Source organism: Myxocyprinus asiaticus, chromosome 9, assembly GCF_019703515.2.
Source record: "Myxocyprinus asiaticus isolate MX2 ecotype Aquarium Trade chromosome 9, UBuf_Myxa_2, whole genome shotgun sequence".
Lineage (NCBI taxonomy): Eukaryota > Metazoa > Chordata > Actinopteri > Cypriniformes > Catostomidae > Myxocyprinus > Myxocyprinus asiaticus.
In genome coordinates this window covers 49,671,449-49,688,752 of record NC_059352.1, presented here as the reverse complement: position 1 = coordinate 49,688,752, position 17,304 = coordinate 49,671,449, and the positions used below count along the sequence as shown (strand labels likewise).

Genomic DNA, 17,304 nt, shown 5'->3' with positions numbered 1-17,304 from the left:
TGGACGTTGCATTTTGGCTTCGCTATATGCAGCGCAGAATTTCAATTAATTTAAGCCGACTGAATACTGTTCACAAGACTCTACACTGTCATTTAAGCGTTAAACTTTTGATGCACCGAGTCACGTGACACCACAATATGATATTGATTTCCGTGAAGCGCTTCTACAGGCACAGAGCCAATAAAAGTGCCTCTGGTAAGAAACTTCTTTAAGCTCTTTCACTGAAACCTGTTTGGTTTTTAAAGATTAGCGTCTTTAGTTTTGTTTGATATGCCACTTTAATAAATTCATTATTTTTTTCCGCACCGGCACGCTGATAAACATGATGTCCACATATGTGGATTTTGGGACATTATTCCCTCAAAAGTTGAAAAAACATTTACACATCTGTGGGTCATTTCACTTCATTTTAATATCAATTTTGTTATATTTTATTTTGTTATCACTGTACACTAAGGTGTTATTCATTAACATTAGTAAATGCATTCCTATATATTTACGGTGCATTATCACATTGTGAATAAATGGGTTCATCCAAAAGCTGAAAAATGTGTCTTTCAGAGGCTTTATATGGAGTGTGGATGAAAATAAGGTGAATTTCAAACTGTTCTGAGATCAGTGCAGACAGACAGCACACTGGAGGTTAAGTCATTCACTAATAAGGGAGCAAGGGAGCATCCTATATCTCTCTAAGCAGTTAAGTGCATTCACTCCTAAAATCTGATCAAAAGTTCAGTTTCAGGCTGCAGATGATGTTTGGATCACTCAACATGTTTGACAGACATGAGACAATGATAATCAGTACATAGATTCAGAATTTATAATGTATCATTTTATTTTAACATGGTTGGCAGTGATTGGATGATGCTGGACATTACTTTGAATCAGAATTAATTATGCTAATTTATGATGTAATGTCTGTAACGTCTCAAAAACATGAATAACCAACACTCCTGGAAACATAATAAGCTATTACCAAGGGGGAAAAAATCTTTCTAAAGCTTGGTATTATATAAAATGTCACAACTTAGTCCACGTATATACATCACTTTTTAGGAAAACTATATGCTCTAGAATTTTTTGTAAATTATTTTTATTTTATTTTTTTTTTTTTTTTTTTTTGTCACACTCGAGTCTCAGGAAGTTCAAGATTTCAAACTTGTGTTTAGCTAGGAATCTGTCATTTGCCATTAAAATTATAAGATCATTATTATTTATTAAAAACAGACACCCTATGTGTTTCTACTTTCTCTAAAAGTGTGATAGATGCATTTGATTCCTTATTTTTAGTTTTTGAATATTAAAATGTAAAAAGTATTGCACAAGTTCTCCCATTATCTGTACAAACTGCATGTTTTCATAGTAGACGGCACAAGAATATTCTGTCACACTGCCACTGGAATGATTTTTGTTGCCTGCTTCCTTCAGTTTGTTAACGTTTAGTGTTTTAACAAGCTGTGGATGTTTATGAGTTGTTAACTACATGCAAACGATGTTAGATTCCACCATGTGTAATAAAGTGAACTTACTTGGGTCATATCAGAAAATAACCACCTGCTTTTGATTTTGTAGCATTGTAATGAATTGAGTTTATTTATTAAACCATTACTATTACCATTGTACATACATGGGGTTAGTGGTTTTTAATTTTTTATATACAAAAAATAAATAATAAATAGTGTAAATCATTTATCCACTTACAAGCCCACTTATAATGTCACTCAATGCCTCATTTAGCTTTTCAGGACCATTTCCAACCCACTTTCTGACCCTTAGAATTTTGTTCTGCTGTGACTTTAACACTTCTATATGTAAATGGCCCCTTCACATTATTTATTTGGACTTCCAAATGCATGATAGTTAATCCATGTCATCTGCTAACACATCTGAAGCCAGAACAGCTTTTTAAGTCGAAAGAAATTTGTTTCTTTAATGAAACAGGACGTTCTTAGCTCTTTAAGCCCGTTAAGCTCAGCAACACTTAGTCGTGCTCCCGCTGGGCGCGAGGCGTGAACCCTTGACCTCTCCTGCTCGCCAGCAGTCTTTGCATTTGTATTTTGACTTAAAGAGGAGGTCAGAGTCAGCGTCGAAAACCCTCTCCCGCTGGCCACACAGACGGCCTGTTTCTCACCGCTGTGGCGTCCGAAACCGGGCCGCAGCGGTCTGGGGTTAATGCACCGGTGCACGGGGGCTTTGTCTCTGCATTAATGTGCGCCATAATCAGCGTTAAACATGGTAGATGACCATCCAACCACAACCTTAATGTCTGAGAGACATTTTTGCCTATGTGTCAGAACATGTGAGGAAATGACTTTGTCTACCTTGTCAAATGGATCTGACGTTGGATAAGAGAGGAGAATGTCACTGATAATTAAAATGGACGGATGATCAAAATAGACAGCGGGGTTGTGCACCACTCACAACTGAATTGAATAGGCCTTTTAAATTCTAATTCAAGTCCTGAGTTTGAAATGTGGTAACAAACAGGAGGCAGAATTGAAATTCAAAGAAGGGTGTTTCTTCCACTTTGTGCATATTTAACCATTTCTAGAAAGTAACGTCTCGATAAAACATTTTTCCACACTCTCACTAGTTTATTTAATTTGTCTACTAAAAATGTCCAAAAGTGTATATGCATGCATCACAGGAGATTTATGTCATTTAATAGAATTCTGTGCTGGAAATGACATTTTGAACGCTTTTGAAATAAAACGCTCGACTCCTTTGTCTTGCTAATTAAAGGCTAATTTCATTTTATGTAACTTAAATATGCACAATTAAATAATATTAACTATTTGCATAAAGTGGTAAAATTACACTTTGATTTGAAATGATGCCTAATAAAAAGTGATATTTCCCTTGATTTTTCTTTGTTTTCCCTCAAGCATGCTGTTCACTGGGGGGGGGGGGGGCAATTGGTGTGGTGTAAATAATGTAATTAAAAAAAAAAACAATTATAGAAATCATTTTCACACAATACATATTGAAATGGTTTATTTTTGTTTCACTCTTTGTTTAAATTGTCATAGTTTTAAACGTAATAATTTGCATTTTTATAATGTATTTTCATAGTTTAATATTGAAAGTCAATAATACAATTAAAATAAATAAAATAAAAATAAAACAATTACATATGACATTTGAAAAGTATCAGTTTTAATTGCTTCATATAACAAAAAGAAAAAAGTTAAAATCTGTTTTTATTAAAAATCAACCCCTGGATAGCTAATGAAACACCTAGAAATTCATGTTATATATATATATAAATATTAGGGCTTTCAATCGATTAAAATTTTTAATCGAATTAATTACATGGTATGCTGATTAATTTATCGAATTAATCACAATTAATCGCATATATAAATATTAGCTGAGAAAGCCCCTCAAATAAGAATAATTCAGTATATAATGAGTAAATAATTATAAGCAGTTATATTTAAAGAATTACAAATAACATTTATATAGATATATACTAAATCTGTTTTGGTTTTAATAGTATTGAACTTAGTTTAGAGAAATATGCCTTCTACTTGATGATAATAAGAGATTGGGGTGTCCTGTGGGATGTGACCAGTTCTATTCTCATGAATTGAAAGGGAGACTACACTTAAATTCAGAATTGACAGAACATTATTTGAGCTTGTTTGCTTTTGAATGTGTAACCGTGTGTAAGTGAGAGTGTGTCATTGTGTGAGTGTTTGTCATAGTACTGAAGATCAGAGCTGTCCTGAGTCAGTTTCACATCAAATATAAACATAAGGCCCTCTAGTGTCGAACCAGGAGAGCGCAGGGAGGCTCATACAGAGATTTACAGCCAGTTGATGAAGTTTAATTGTTTCATCATGAAACTTGGCCTGGTTAGCTGCAGCCTTTGCCATTTCTTGTTTCATACTCGAAGACGATTTATCCGAAAGTGGGTGATTTTCTGCGGATAGTCTCATAGAAACTCAGTATATTTAAAGTCTGTGCTGTCCATCTGTCTCACAATGCATTCGGCGTTACTGAGCTGTTCGAGTAACCTTTCCTGCTTTTTTCTCATTGCAGTGTTGAGTATTCGTGGCGCCCAGGAGGAGGAGCCTCCCGATGCCCAGCTGATGCGATTGGACAACATGCTGCTGGCGGAGGGCGTGTCCGGGCCGGAGAAAGGGGGCGGGTCTGCAGCAGCAGCAGCCGCAGCGGCAGCGTCCAGTGGAATTGGAGCCGATAATTCAGCAGAACACTCCGATTACAGAGCCAAACTCTCTCAAATCCGTCAGATCTACCACACAGAGCTGGAAAAATATGAACAAGTGAGATCACATGACACAAATGCATGTGTTCACCCAAAAATGAAAATTCTGACATCATTTACTCACCCTCATGTGGTTCCAAATCTGTAATACTTTCTTTCTTCCATGGAACACAAATGAATGAAAGTGAATTTTTAAATAATATTCTGGCCATTTTTTTCCATAGTTAAAGGGAATGAAGACTGGGCTATCAAGTGACAACAAATGATAACAAAAACAAAAAAATCACAATAAAAGTGATTCAGTTCACAAAACCAGTCTGAATTATTTGTTCATGAGTAATTTCAGCTGTTTTTTTTTTTTTTTTTTTAACTTCAGGCAATTTCATGTTACATGGGTTGATTTTTATTAAAACTAACATATTTAGGGGGGCCTGGGTAGCTCAGCAAGTATTGACGCTGACTACCACACCTGCGAGTTCGAATCCAGGGCGTGTTGAGTGACTCCAGCCAGGTCTCCTAAGCAACCAAATTGGCCCGGTTGCTAGGGAGTGTAGAGTCACATGGGGTAACCTCCTCGTGGTCGTGATTAGTGGTTCTTGCTCTCAATGGGACGTGTGGTAAGTTGAGCATGGATCGCGGAGAGTAGCATGAGCCTCCACATGCTGTGAGTCTCCGCGGTGTCATGCACAACGAGCCACGTGTTAAGATGCGCGGATTGACGGTCTCAGAAGCGGAGGCAACTGAGACTTGTCCTCCGCCACCCGGATTGAGGCAAGTCACTACGCCACCACGAGGACCTACTAAGTAGTGGGAATTGGGCATTCCAACATTGGGAGAAAAGGGGATAAAAATAAAAATAATAAAAAAATAACATATTTAAACTTTAGGGTTAGTTCATTTTTAGTTCATCGTCTCATTAAAACTGAATTGGAAACATAATTTATTTTTGGAACTTTTCAAATGTCTTTTATGTAGGGATGTCCTGATACCGATACTGGTATCGGAATCGGGTCCGATACCGCACTCATGTAATCGTACTCGTGCTTGCAAAAACAGATAAAATCTGACATTAAACAAGAATGTCAGAATGTCATTAAACATTCAGCACACAAATTAAAATGACGTTATGTCCTACTGAGATTATTTAGCCCCAAAAGCTGTGAATTAATGAGATAAATATATAGTTTGCAAGTGCAGTGTGCTCCAAATGTGAGTGTTTGTGAATATGTTGTGCTGACGTCAGCTGCACGTACCTTTAAAAGCTCTCCCTTGACTCATCTGCTGTTTGCAGAGCACTCACTTTGTAGCGTGAGGCACAAACAGAGTACATACTTTAATTAAATAGCAGCCTTTTGTGGTTTAATAATCATTTTGAGTCACATAATGGCTTTTCCGAATTGAGCGTCATGACACAGAAACACTTCAAAATAAAAGCTCCGCTAAAATAAAAGCTTAATTTAAATGAAAAAAGTACAACAGAAACATATGACTACTGTATAGTTATGTAATATGCACTAGTAACTGTATTATATTTGAGCAATATCTCACACCTGTGATGTTCTGTTGCGCAACACTTTATTTGACAAAATAACTCCAGTGTGGTATTTTGGATTGTGCCATGAGGTTCTGTATAAAATCACTTCATTTAATAAAAATAATACAATATTATGCTGAATATTAATAATTTTTTCATTTGATTGAAGTTTTTATGTATTAATTTATTTAAACACCATTTTGATGATAAAATTGAAATAAACTGTTGATATGGAATAAAAAAAAAATCTCTGTATCGGCGAGTACCAAAAAAGAAGTATCGGTACTCGTACTCATTCTCAAAAAAATGGTATCGGGACATCCCTACTTTTATGTATAGATTAGACTTTTTATGCTTTATCCTATAGACACATATAGACAAATAAATGTAAAGATATTAACAAAGACATAGACAACTGAAAGGACATTACAAATGATTTCTGGGCATTGTGAAATGTAACCTATATTCATACTTTAGAGGAGTACAAAGCCAATTAGCAATTATTACATGGTATTTTTTCTTCCCAACACCCTCCCCCTTTAATTATTACATTTTTTTTAACTATGATAATGTAAACAATGAGCAAAATGGAACAAAATTAATATTTAAATATTTATTGTGTTAATAAAATTACACCTGTCCCACAGTTGTGCCATCATTTCCACCACATCAAACAATTTTGCCCCTTCATAGTTTCTTCATAAGTTAGTGTTCTTGTTAACCAAGTGGCAACAGTGTCAGTGAAGAGCAATTAATTGAATTTATGTTTCTCGCGATCTTAACATTTTGTTCTAAAGTCTGTTGGAATCTAGACAAAGACTGTCTTCTTTAAAGAAACTCAGATATAGTCTTGATTTGTTGAACATACTTGATTTGTTTACATACTCCCATTTGTGTTAATTCGTAGTTTTGACTAGTAGTGAAGAGAAGTCACGCTCTCTTAATGGCTGCCATAGGTTTTCAATACTCAAGACCGGAGGAATTTATTGGTTGAAGTCCTCAAAATCATCAGGAGTATCATATTTGAAGTAGATTTAAAAAATGGTTCCCTCCTGTACTCTTTCTCAGAAGGAAAGTAAATCCATCTCTGATGATGAACGGGAGAAAGAGAGGAGAAGTAATGTACTGAAACACATTCTGGGACAGGGCTAGGTGTCCTCTGTTTGTTTGTTCACTAAAGGACATTCATAGCTGTCACAAACACTCATGCTGCTCCAAAATCACACACATACACATGGGCCACCCTACACATAATCAAAAACATCCCTCATCATCCTCCTGGAGTGTTTTTGCTGTGTTCTTCCCATGAGCTCTGATTCTCCTCATGCATCTGTTTGTGTCTCACTACAGTCTGAGTAATCAGAACTCCAGTGCCAATAAGGACATTTCGGAATTAAGTTACAATATTGAAAATCTAACAATTCTATGCATGATAAATCTAGTGAAAAATAGCTGTTTTAAGCCTTTAAGCTCAGATGGGCCCGCGAGAAAAAAAGTAAGCCTCAAAATATTAACAACAACAGTCTTGATCAACACAAAATAGGTATCGTTTGAAAGTTTAGAAGCTGTACTTTAAAATGCATGTAGGCGGGGGCCTACATGGTAAAATACACTGGCTACCACCCCTGGAGTTCGCTAGCTCGCTAGTTTGAATCCCAGGGTGTGCTGAGTGATTCCAGCCAGGTCTCCTAAGCAACCAAATTGGCCTGGTTGCTAGGGAGGGTAGAGTCACATGGGGTAAACTCCTCGTGGTTGCTATAATGTGCTTCGCTCTCAGTGGGGCACGTGGTGAGTTGAGCGTGGTTGCCGCGGTGGGTGGCGTGAAGCCTCCACACGCGCTATGTCTCCGTGGCAACGCACTCAACAAGCCACGTGATAAGATGCGCGGGTTAATGGTCTCAGACATGGAAGCAACTGAGATTCATCCTCCACCACCCGGACTGAGGCGAATCACTACGCAATTGAGAATTGGGCATTCCAAATTGGGAGAAAAAGGAAAAAAATAAAAAATAAAAAATGCATGTAGGCATTATGACCAAAACTGAACAAGTGCTTTGAAATTTTGCAGACAAATCAGAAGTGGTCTGTTTTGATCATTTATAAAATAAAAATGGACCTGTACATATTATTGTAATCAGTAAAAACAACAAACTCATCAAATAGCCATGTGTCATATTTTGGAAAGCTCTTAAAGAGTAGAATACAACCAGCCTATGTGTTTTACTCACAGACAAAAATATAGCGAGTTACAGCTAAGCATATGTCTTTGACAATTATGTTGGTGTTGCTTATATGCCGCATTTTCACTTATAACTTCACAAAAAATAAACAGAACATAAAATATTAAAATATCACATACCATTACTTAGAGGAAGTGATTATCTTTCAAACAAGCTCACACACAACGTAATCAGATGCATAGATCATTAAATAATCCACGTGAAGCACAATGTTACATATGACCACCAGGAGATGGCGCCAATTACATGACACAGACACAATGATGCAGACTCATTGAGTAAAAAGGCACTTATTATGTGAATTCTCATTACTAAGTTCTTGTAATTAGTAATTGGTTCTTATGTACAATTATTATGTTTTATTTGTTTGGAGAGGCTTTTGGACACATGGAGATGTTTTTGAACACTATGATAAATTATTTTTGTTATGCTATAACTTTTGATTGCTTTGTCATATCAACACAAAAATTTTCTCAGATACAGTTGACATGATTGGGAACAAAACAAAAACAGTTTTTCGGAGCCACCTTATTTACTCCCAGAAATATATAATGTCAAATAAGAAACATAAGAAAATAAGTTAGTTTTTGGCTCAATTTAGTTTTTCATTAGTTTCTTAGGCTGAGAGTCTCAGCATGTATCATAATCTATATCATTAAAAAAGGTGAAACATTATCTTTACAATGATACCAAACACGTGACCCTCCTTGTTTTTGTTTTTTGTGGGGGTTTTTTTCAGTTATAACCCTTTAATTTTGTGTATGCCACTTAAACAGGAAATCTTTAAAAACACCTTCAGAGCTTAAAGGGTTAATAAAACATTTATGAGTGGTGTGGTGTTGTGTTTAAGATATTTACACATTAGGGTCATTTTTATGCATATCAGTAAATTTGACAACATCCAAAATGCTCATGCATGTTTATTGTTTCCATGCACAGTTTGCATTATTTACAAGTATTTGTATTGACTTGTAAAACACATGCTAAAACAGTACTGCCTCTTTAAGAATAGCGTCAGTTCAGCGAGTGTTTCAGTTGAGCTCATATTAACAAGAGTGGAGTTGCCCAACTTCTATGTGTGATTAAAATTAAATGTTTCTATTTTTGTCATTTTTAATCAACAACTGACTGTAAAGAACAGAAAGCATTTTAAAAAGAGACATTATTCAATGACAAATGGATTGTTAATTAAAGGAAATGTAGCAAACTAAATTAAATATGAGAGAGAAAAAAATGTAGATAAACCAGTCGACCTTACTATTCAACCAGTCAGTTGTTGGACAACTAGTCAAGTGGTCCACCATTGTGACCTATCCCTACTTTGTGAGGAACAGACCTAAATTTAAGTAATTATTCTATTTTGTTTTACAGAAGAAGGAAAGTCATATGGGTTTGGGAATGACATGAGAGTAAATGATACTCTCTTTTAATCTGTTCTGCAACGTGTGTCTATGTTTGTTTCTCTCTGTCCAGGCGTGTAACGAGTTCACAACTCATGTTATGAACCTGCTGAGAGAGCAGTCTCGCACACGGCCCATCTCGCCCAAAGAGATAGAGCGCATGGTGAACATCATCCACCGCAAGTTCAGCTCCATTCAGATGCAGCTGAAGCAGAGTACCTGCGAAGCCGTCATGATCCTGCGATCTCGCTTCCTTGACGCCAGGTCAGTGCTCATGCTATACTCCGTCTAAAATGTTTTTAAGCCATTAACCATGATTTGCTAATTGCCTTGGAGTGCAACAGTCTGGTTCCTGAAGTAAAAATCCCATTCATTGTTTCCATAGGGGAATAGATTTTTTATGATATCTTATAAACCTTTAAAGACAGACATACCATGAGCTCTGAGGTTGTTAATTGATGGTATATGCTTCGGATGAAGCCATCAGTAAAATATTTTGTTTAATAGCAGAATTTCTGGTAAAACAAAACTACATTACCCATAACCCTCGTCACAGATCCACCAATCAGAGAATTGCGGCCAATAAAGTGCACCAAAAGAGCTCTGCAGTGACCGCCCACTCCCATGCTGCACTGTGAATGACACAATCGAGTCGCTCTGCCTGCACTCTCAAACTACTACTGTATTAGTTTACATCTGAATATTTTGCAATACACTATATACCATTTCTAACCTCATAATCAACAACTTTAAATTGATATTTTTCCATTGTTTTTTTAATTTATGTCATTTGCAATGCTTTATGGGATTGTAGTTCATTCCCTCATCAATGACATTAAGTCTGACTGATTTTCAAATACATTTGTGCTTCAAATCAAAGTTCGTAATGTTGTGATTACCTCGGAGTTGACTGGTTCGGTTCAAAGAACGCTTTTATGAAGTATTTATGAAATCCCTATGGAAAAAAACACTTCCGGAATCAAGACGGCTAAAAAAAAGGGGGCAGGCACTATTGCCAGGAAGTACTATGGGAAGGGACTTTCTCATTCTAGAGAGCAATTGATTGGACAAAAATTTGAACATGCCCCCGAGTTCAATATTTTTGGTCTGTTTGGCTGAAAGAGAAAGACTGTAAATTTTAAGTGCATAAAAGTTCTTTTTGTCAACTTTTAGGAGTACACTATCATATAGATGACAGACATGGACTAAAAGCCACAAAACTCGACAAAAAAAAGTTTTTTTCCTTCTCTGTTTTCCTCTGATAATTACGTTTTAAAATTGAAGCAAGGACATGCAAAGAAAAATGCAACTATATGGAAACGTTCCTCGTCAGCACATACATCGTCTCCAACTTCATATATTGTTAAAAATTTATAATATATAGGCTATAAAAAGCATAATTTGGTAAATATTAAACATTTGTTTTGTGCGTTTTAACACAAATCCATGCATAACGAAACCTCACATTCCCATTCTGTTCCTCTCTGTGGATAAGCCCGTAACTGCCACATCCATGTAAATAGACGCGCCTGCAGTTTATTTGCACAGATTTGAACTCATTTCCGCAATGCATTTCCCTGTTTCTGATCCCCCTCTCACTCCCTAAGGGAGTCAAGGTCCCCAGACCTGCGCTTTCAGGGCCGCGTCCAAACCCACACACGAGTCCATCCCGTTTTCAATCTAATCACTTGTTCTCTTTGAAACATGCCTGGGATTTGCATACATTTCTTGGAGGATAAATCACGCTGCGAGCCTTGAGTCAGAGGCATAACATTTAAATAAGGCTCATGTTTGCTTGGAGCATGCTCACTTCCTCCGATTAATCCCCTCTCCGGTTGAGACCACGCTGTGTTTCATTTGCATATTGTGAAGAGGGTTTTGGGAAGAAATTGGCTCACCCTCTGTTCCGGCCCTTAAGTGCTGCATGTGTAAAACCCCCTGAGATGAGCTCTGTACCCGCAGATGAGTAATGCAAGAGCAGGTTCAGTTCACTGGCATAAAGCGCTTCTCTGTCTAGTATGTGTGGGGTCTGCTTTATTCCTTCTTTTCAAAAAATAAACCATCTGCTTGCAGAATTTGTCTTTGCTCATTTGAATGCCGATGGCACATTCCACAAATATGGTACAAAATATCACCTAAAACTAAAAAATGAATAAAAAAAAAGATGCTTAACCTTCAGAAAATGTTGTTCATTAATCTCAGAAAGTCTAAATTACATATTAGATGTTTTATTTAACATTTATTTATGTGAGGTTTTCAATTTTTAGTCCTGTTACCAAACTCTGAGACGTGTCTGAGTATGGAGCTAAAACAATGACAAAAGTATTTGAATCTGAATTCTAGAAATGTGGCAATTTACAAAATTCAAGATTGTTGGCATATTTTATACATTTGTATTTTTTAACTTTTTTAGAGGTGGAATTAGCTGTTAATATTCAGATTATGAAGTTACAGGTGAATATTTTCAGATTAAGAAGAAATTCAGGACTCTGAATACAAATCTCTAAAATTCAGATCGTAACAGACTAGGCCAAAGGTCAAGCTTTCCCATAACAAAAATCTGCTGTTTAAAATTAAAGATTTATAAAATAAGCCACAAAAATCTTCACATGTTAATTTCACATGTTTAGAATTCAAAGTAGCAAAATTCTAATACTTTGTATTTGTATACTTGTTCTAGCTCCATTTTTGAGTGCCATTAAAACTGCAATTTGTTTAAAAATTGACCAAATGAAATATAATTATTGTCATCCCAACATGCAGTGAAAAGGGTCCCAATGATGTCACTTTTTGAGTGTCACAATTTTATAGAATCTTCTCATTTTTTTTAAAGGGTGGCAAATCATGCCATGACAGGGTTGCACAAAATCATCAGACATTTGATGTTTTTTTAAACTATCTACTTCTCATGCTATGCTAATTTTATGTTAGATATTTTTTTTTTTAGAAATACAGTTTCAAAAATATCTAATAGTTCTTACTACACAAAAACATGCATTTTCATATAAAAAATGAACAAAACTCTTTTTTGTGTCGTTCTCTCTGCACAGGAGAAAAAGACGAAACTTCAATAAACAGGCCACAGAGATCCTGAACGAATATTTTTACTCTCATCTCAGTAACCCGTATCCTAGTGAGGAGGCTAAAGAGGAACTAGCCAAGAAATGCTCCATCACAGTCTCACAGGTAAGACATTGCAATGCCTTACAAACCATTAATTATTTACTGTCATCCCTGTAAACTTTAAGTGCCCAAATATTACACCCTTACAAGAAGGTACTATGGTGGTACCATTGTTCAGTAATATTTTCCGATGCTAATATATATATATATGTGTGTGTGTGTGTGTGTGTGTGTGTGTATTATATAATGGTGTTTACTTGCTACTTAGAAGAATACTATGGAATTACCATAGTACATTTAAAAAATGTCGAAACAAAACTATAATAATGCCTTTACACTTTTTTTTCTAAATGTATTTGTCTCAAAACCTAGTGAGCTGACTACACAGACAGCATTTTTGGGAATCAAAGACACTCTAAAAAGTTAAAACATACAACTGTTACTTAAAGGAGCTATTTTGAGCTTTAAAAATACTTTTGTTGGTGTAACCTAAAGTATTTAGGTTTTTCCCATCCTAATTGGGTGTTTCTGTAACTTTGGGCACTTTCATGTCCCAGGAGTTAATTTTTATTAAAAAGCTCAGATTTAAAAAATAAATAAAAATATATATATAAATATTATACGAAGGTCTAATTAAAACTATCAAATGCTTTTTATGAATAGATTTTACTGTTTTTGCTTTGTCCCAGACCCAGACTTTCCATATTAAACTATGAAAATCCATTATTAAAATACAAATTATTACATGTTTAAAACTATGATCATATAGTTTTAAAACAAGATTGAATCTATTTTTAAAAATCGCACAGTTGTTACGTCATTTCCACCACACCAATATATTTTGCCCTAATAAAGTGTTTTCAAAAGTCAGTGTACTTGTTAGCCAAGTGGACAAAAAGAAAAATCAAGAAAAATATAACTTTTTATTGGATGTTATTTTTTTTAATTTTTTTTATGCAATTTAAAAAATATATATATATTTAATCGTGTCTATTTAAGATACAAACAAAGGTTAGCTGTGAAATTAGCCTTAGTAAGACAAAGGAGTAGTAAGACATTTATTTTAAAAAAACATTAAAAATGTCATTTCCATCAGCGTCATTTACAGCACAAAATAATATTAAACACAATACAGAATTTGAGATGTGCTGAAAATGACACTGTGGTGGGAATTTTCAAGATATTCAGAACAATATCTTGTGTGTTATGCATGTACATACAGTGTTGGACAGTATTAGTAGACAAAAGAAACAAACTAGTGAGAATTTGAAAAATGTTTTAATTGAATTTTACTTATTAGAAATTCACAGGGCTAAAAATGCCCGAAGTTCAAGACATTTTTAAGTTACCTGACAAATATTTTGTACAGTGTGTTTTTAAATGTGCCTATGAAGCACAAAAATGCTGTCTAGGTTGGCAGCTCACTAGCATTTGAGACACTGTGAAAAATTTCAACCTACTAAAATTGAAAACGTCAATTTAATCGCTGTCTTAAATTTGTGTTGCTAGTAACAACTTGTTAAAACCTGAAAATATAAGTACATTGCACTCTTTAATTACTGATGAAGAAAATCAATTTGAAACTATAAAAACTTAAAAAGTAGAAATTACAAAAATTATTATTAAATAAGTAACATGGAACAGAAGATGTTTTTATAATAATAAAAACATATTTTACACTTTATAAGTTAATTTCTACATCTATGTTTTGCAAGTGAAATATAAAAGTTATACAGGCATAAATGAAACCATGTGTAACTCAAAAAGAAAATCAAGTAAAACTAAATTATTTGCAGCATGGCGCTAGATGGCTCTTAGCATTTTTTATCTGCTGCGCTACATGCATAATACGTTCTGAACTATTTAATGCATTTATCTGAAATTATTGTATGATGCATTTGGGTCTGTATCAGTTCAACGCTGCGAGTGTGAGTGATGACTGCTATGGGTTTGTAATATAGAAACACCTTTTGCCTCTCGTGGGAACAGCAGGTTTACCCGCAGGATTGATTAGCTTTTAATTGTAATAACTTTTATCATTAGCACAGAGACTCATCCACTGGGGTATTAACAGTAATGAACATTAGTGTGTGTTCAGTGATTCTGTCAGTGTGTATTGTGATCAGAGCTGCCAGCTAATTTCTATAGGCGATCATTTTATATTGCAGCTAATGACATGTTTGTAGTGTGTATGTTTGTGTCCATCATGATCAGAACTCTGTTTTTTGTGTGCATCACAAGCTTTGTTTGTTTGGTCAATGCTTTTGTGCTTATAATAGTGATAGATGGATGTATCAGTCTGGCCGAGAAAGTGGACCCTTTTTACATACTGTGATGCTGCCTTAATTTAGCAGTGTAAATCTAGCAACTTTTTAACTTTTTATATATTTTGTGTAAATGTATAACATTATTCTTTGTGTTCAATTACCCTGACTTTAAAAATGCTATGATGGGGTTTCAAAAACAGCTACTCCGTTTTTGGAAATTTTATCATAGGAAACATAATAGTGGATTTGTTTTTCTTTTGCTGTTGAAGCAAATGGGAATGCAAAAATGTCAAACCCCGGAAATGTTAAAAGGGTCCGTATGATGTTGGTGGCTATGTTTGGAATTAAATATTAGCATATTGCTTACTGCATACTGTTCAAATGTAAAGTGTATACAGCCTACTATTTATGAAAAAAATAAATAATTATGTGGAACAGTGTGGTGTATGTTATCACAATTGTGTCAAACAATAATTTGCTACATTGTTTTATACATGTTTTTGTTATTTTGCAAATAACTGTCAAGTAAAATATGTTGTTTTCGTCGACTAAAATTATATGCCATTTCAGTCCAAACTGACTAAAATGATTGAAAATTACAGGATGAAATATTAAAGGAATATTTCGGGTTCAATACAAGTTAAGCTCAATTGACAGCATTTGTGGCATAATGTTGATTACCACAAAAATTAATTTAGACTCATTCCCTCCTTTTCTTTAAAAAAAGCAAAAATCGAGGTAACAGTGAGACACTTACAATGGAAGTGAATGGGGCCAATTTTTGGAGGGTTTAACCTCCTGAGACCCACGCATGACTCCTGTGTCATTTTCCATTACCCTTTTGTAACTAGGAGCACCTAATAAACAAGTAAAAGAAAAAGAAAAATAATTCTAGAGCAAATAGTTTTCCTAAAAATTGATGTCCACATATGTGAGACTATGTTAAATTTTAAATAACACTAAGCTACAGAAAGTTTTTTCATCAAATTGTTTATTATGTTTCCAGGAATGTTGGACATTCATGTTACAGACATTACATCAGAAATTAACATAATTAATTCTGATGGCCAGCATCATCCAATCACTGCCAACCATGTTAAAATAAAATGATACATTATAAATTCTGAATCTATGTACTGATTATCATTGTCTCATGTCTGTCAAACATGTTGAGTGATCCAAACATCATCTGCAGCCTGAAACTGAACTTTTGGTTGGATTTTAGGAGTATATGAACTTAGCTGCATGGAGAGATATAGGATGCTCCCTTGCTCCCTATTTAGTGAATGACTTAACCTCCAGTGTGCTGTCTGTCTGCACTGGTCTCAGAACAGTTTGAAATGCACCTTATTTTCATCCTAACTCCATATAAAGCCTCTGAAAGCAACATTTTTTCAGTTTTTGGATGCACCTGTTGATTCTCAGTGTGATAATGCACAGTGAATATAGGAATGTATTTACTAATGTTAATGAATAGAATTGTGTTGTACGGTGATAACAAAATAAAATGATCTTAACTCGTATTAAACCCGGAATATGTCTTTAACTAAATCTAAAGGATATTTTCATCAAAAGACAAAAATGTAAAAATTAACGCTGCATTCAGGTATCTCAAAGACTTCAAAAATAGTACGAGTAGTATGCCATTTCGAACACATCCCATAACTGCCCACCATGTCATGTTTGTTTTTGGGCTTCGTCCATCATGGTAAGTAGCCACAGAAATTAAGATGTAAGTGGACATTGTATTTGGAAACACGTGCCTTGATAATTGTCTTTAATGGCAGGTGTCCAACTGGTTTGGAAACAAACGAATCCGATATAAGAAGAACATCGGAAAGTTCCAGGAAGAAGCCAACATGTACGCCGCCCGAACGGCCGTCAACGCTGCGAGCGTGTCGGCACATGGCAGCCAGGCCAATTCCCCGTCTACTCCAAACTCAGCAGGTGAGAAAATAAACTGCTCACAACCAATCAACTGCCACAATCACTCAGACTCACCACACTGATTCACATGCAGATTATTTGTTCTGAATCCTGATACGTTTGGTTGTGATGCAGCTGTAAAGGCAATCTCTTTGCTGTCGGGTCACACTGGGGAAAAACGTCTTTTGTTAGTATATTTGTGACGTGAGGAAAGGTTATGTTGATTTCTAGGACTCTTGAGTCACTGTTAAACTATTTGATATGTTTTCACTTATAAATGGAACGAGGCGATCTAAGTCTCAGGGTTTCTGGTCATGTCATGTTCTTGTCTCATTATGTTTATCGCTATTTTGTGGTCCTTGCTCTGTGTCAAACTAAAAACTGTGAGGAAAAAGGACTACAGACCTGAATCAGAGCAAACACTATATTTAATTAGGCATGAATGTTCAAAGGGTTGTACTGTTTTGCAGCTGGGCATTGATCATTAAGGCGGCGAAACATTGAAAATACACCTTCAAAAAAAGTTTTCAGTGGGGAAAAAAAGTTTCAAAATTGTAAACATTTGTTAGAATATTAGAGTAAA

General features: G+C 35.2%; 1 protein-coding gene across 2 annotated transcripts in view; it reads left to right on the top strand.

The window, feature by feature from the left end:
* The window catches only part of LOC127445906 (pre-B-cell leukemia transcription factor 1-like), a 130,192-nt gene that overhangs the window by 100,426 nt on the left and 12,462 nt on the right, over nt 1–17,304 (top strand). For both annotated transcript variants that reach the window (XM_051706383.1, XM_051706382.1), the window contains exons 3-6: nt 4,045–4,289; nt 9,479–9,669; nt 12,456–12,591; nt 16,583–16,742. In XM_051706383.1, the coding sequence (XP_051562343.1) occupies nt 4,045–4,289; nt 9,479–9,669; nt 12,456–12,591; nt 16,583–16,742 (732 nt within the window). The remainder of the gene's footprint in view (nt 1–4,044; nt 4,290–9,478; nt 9,670–12,455; nt 12,592–16,582; nt 16,743–17,304) is intronic.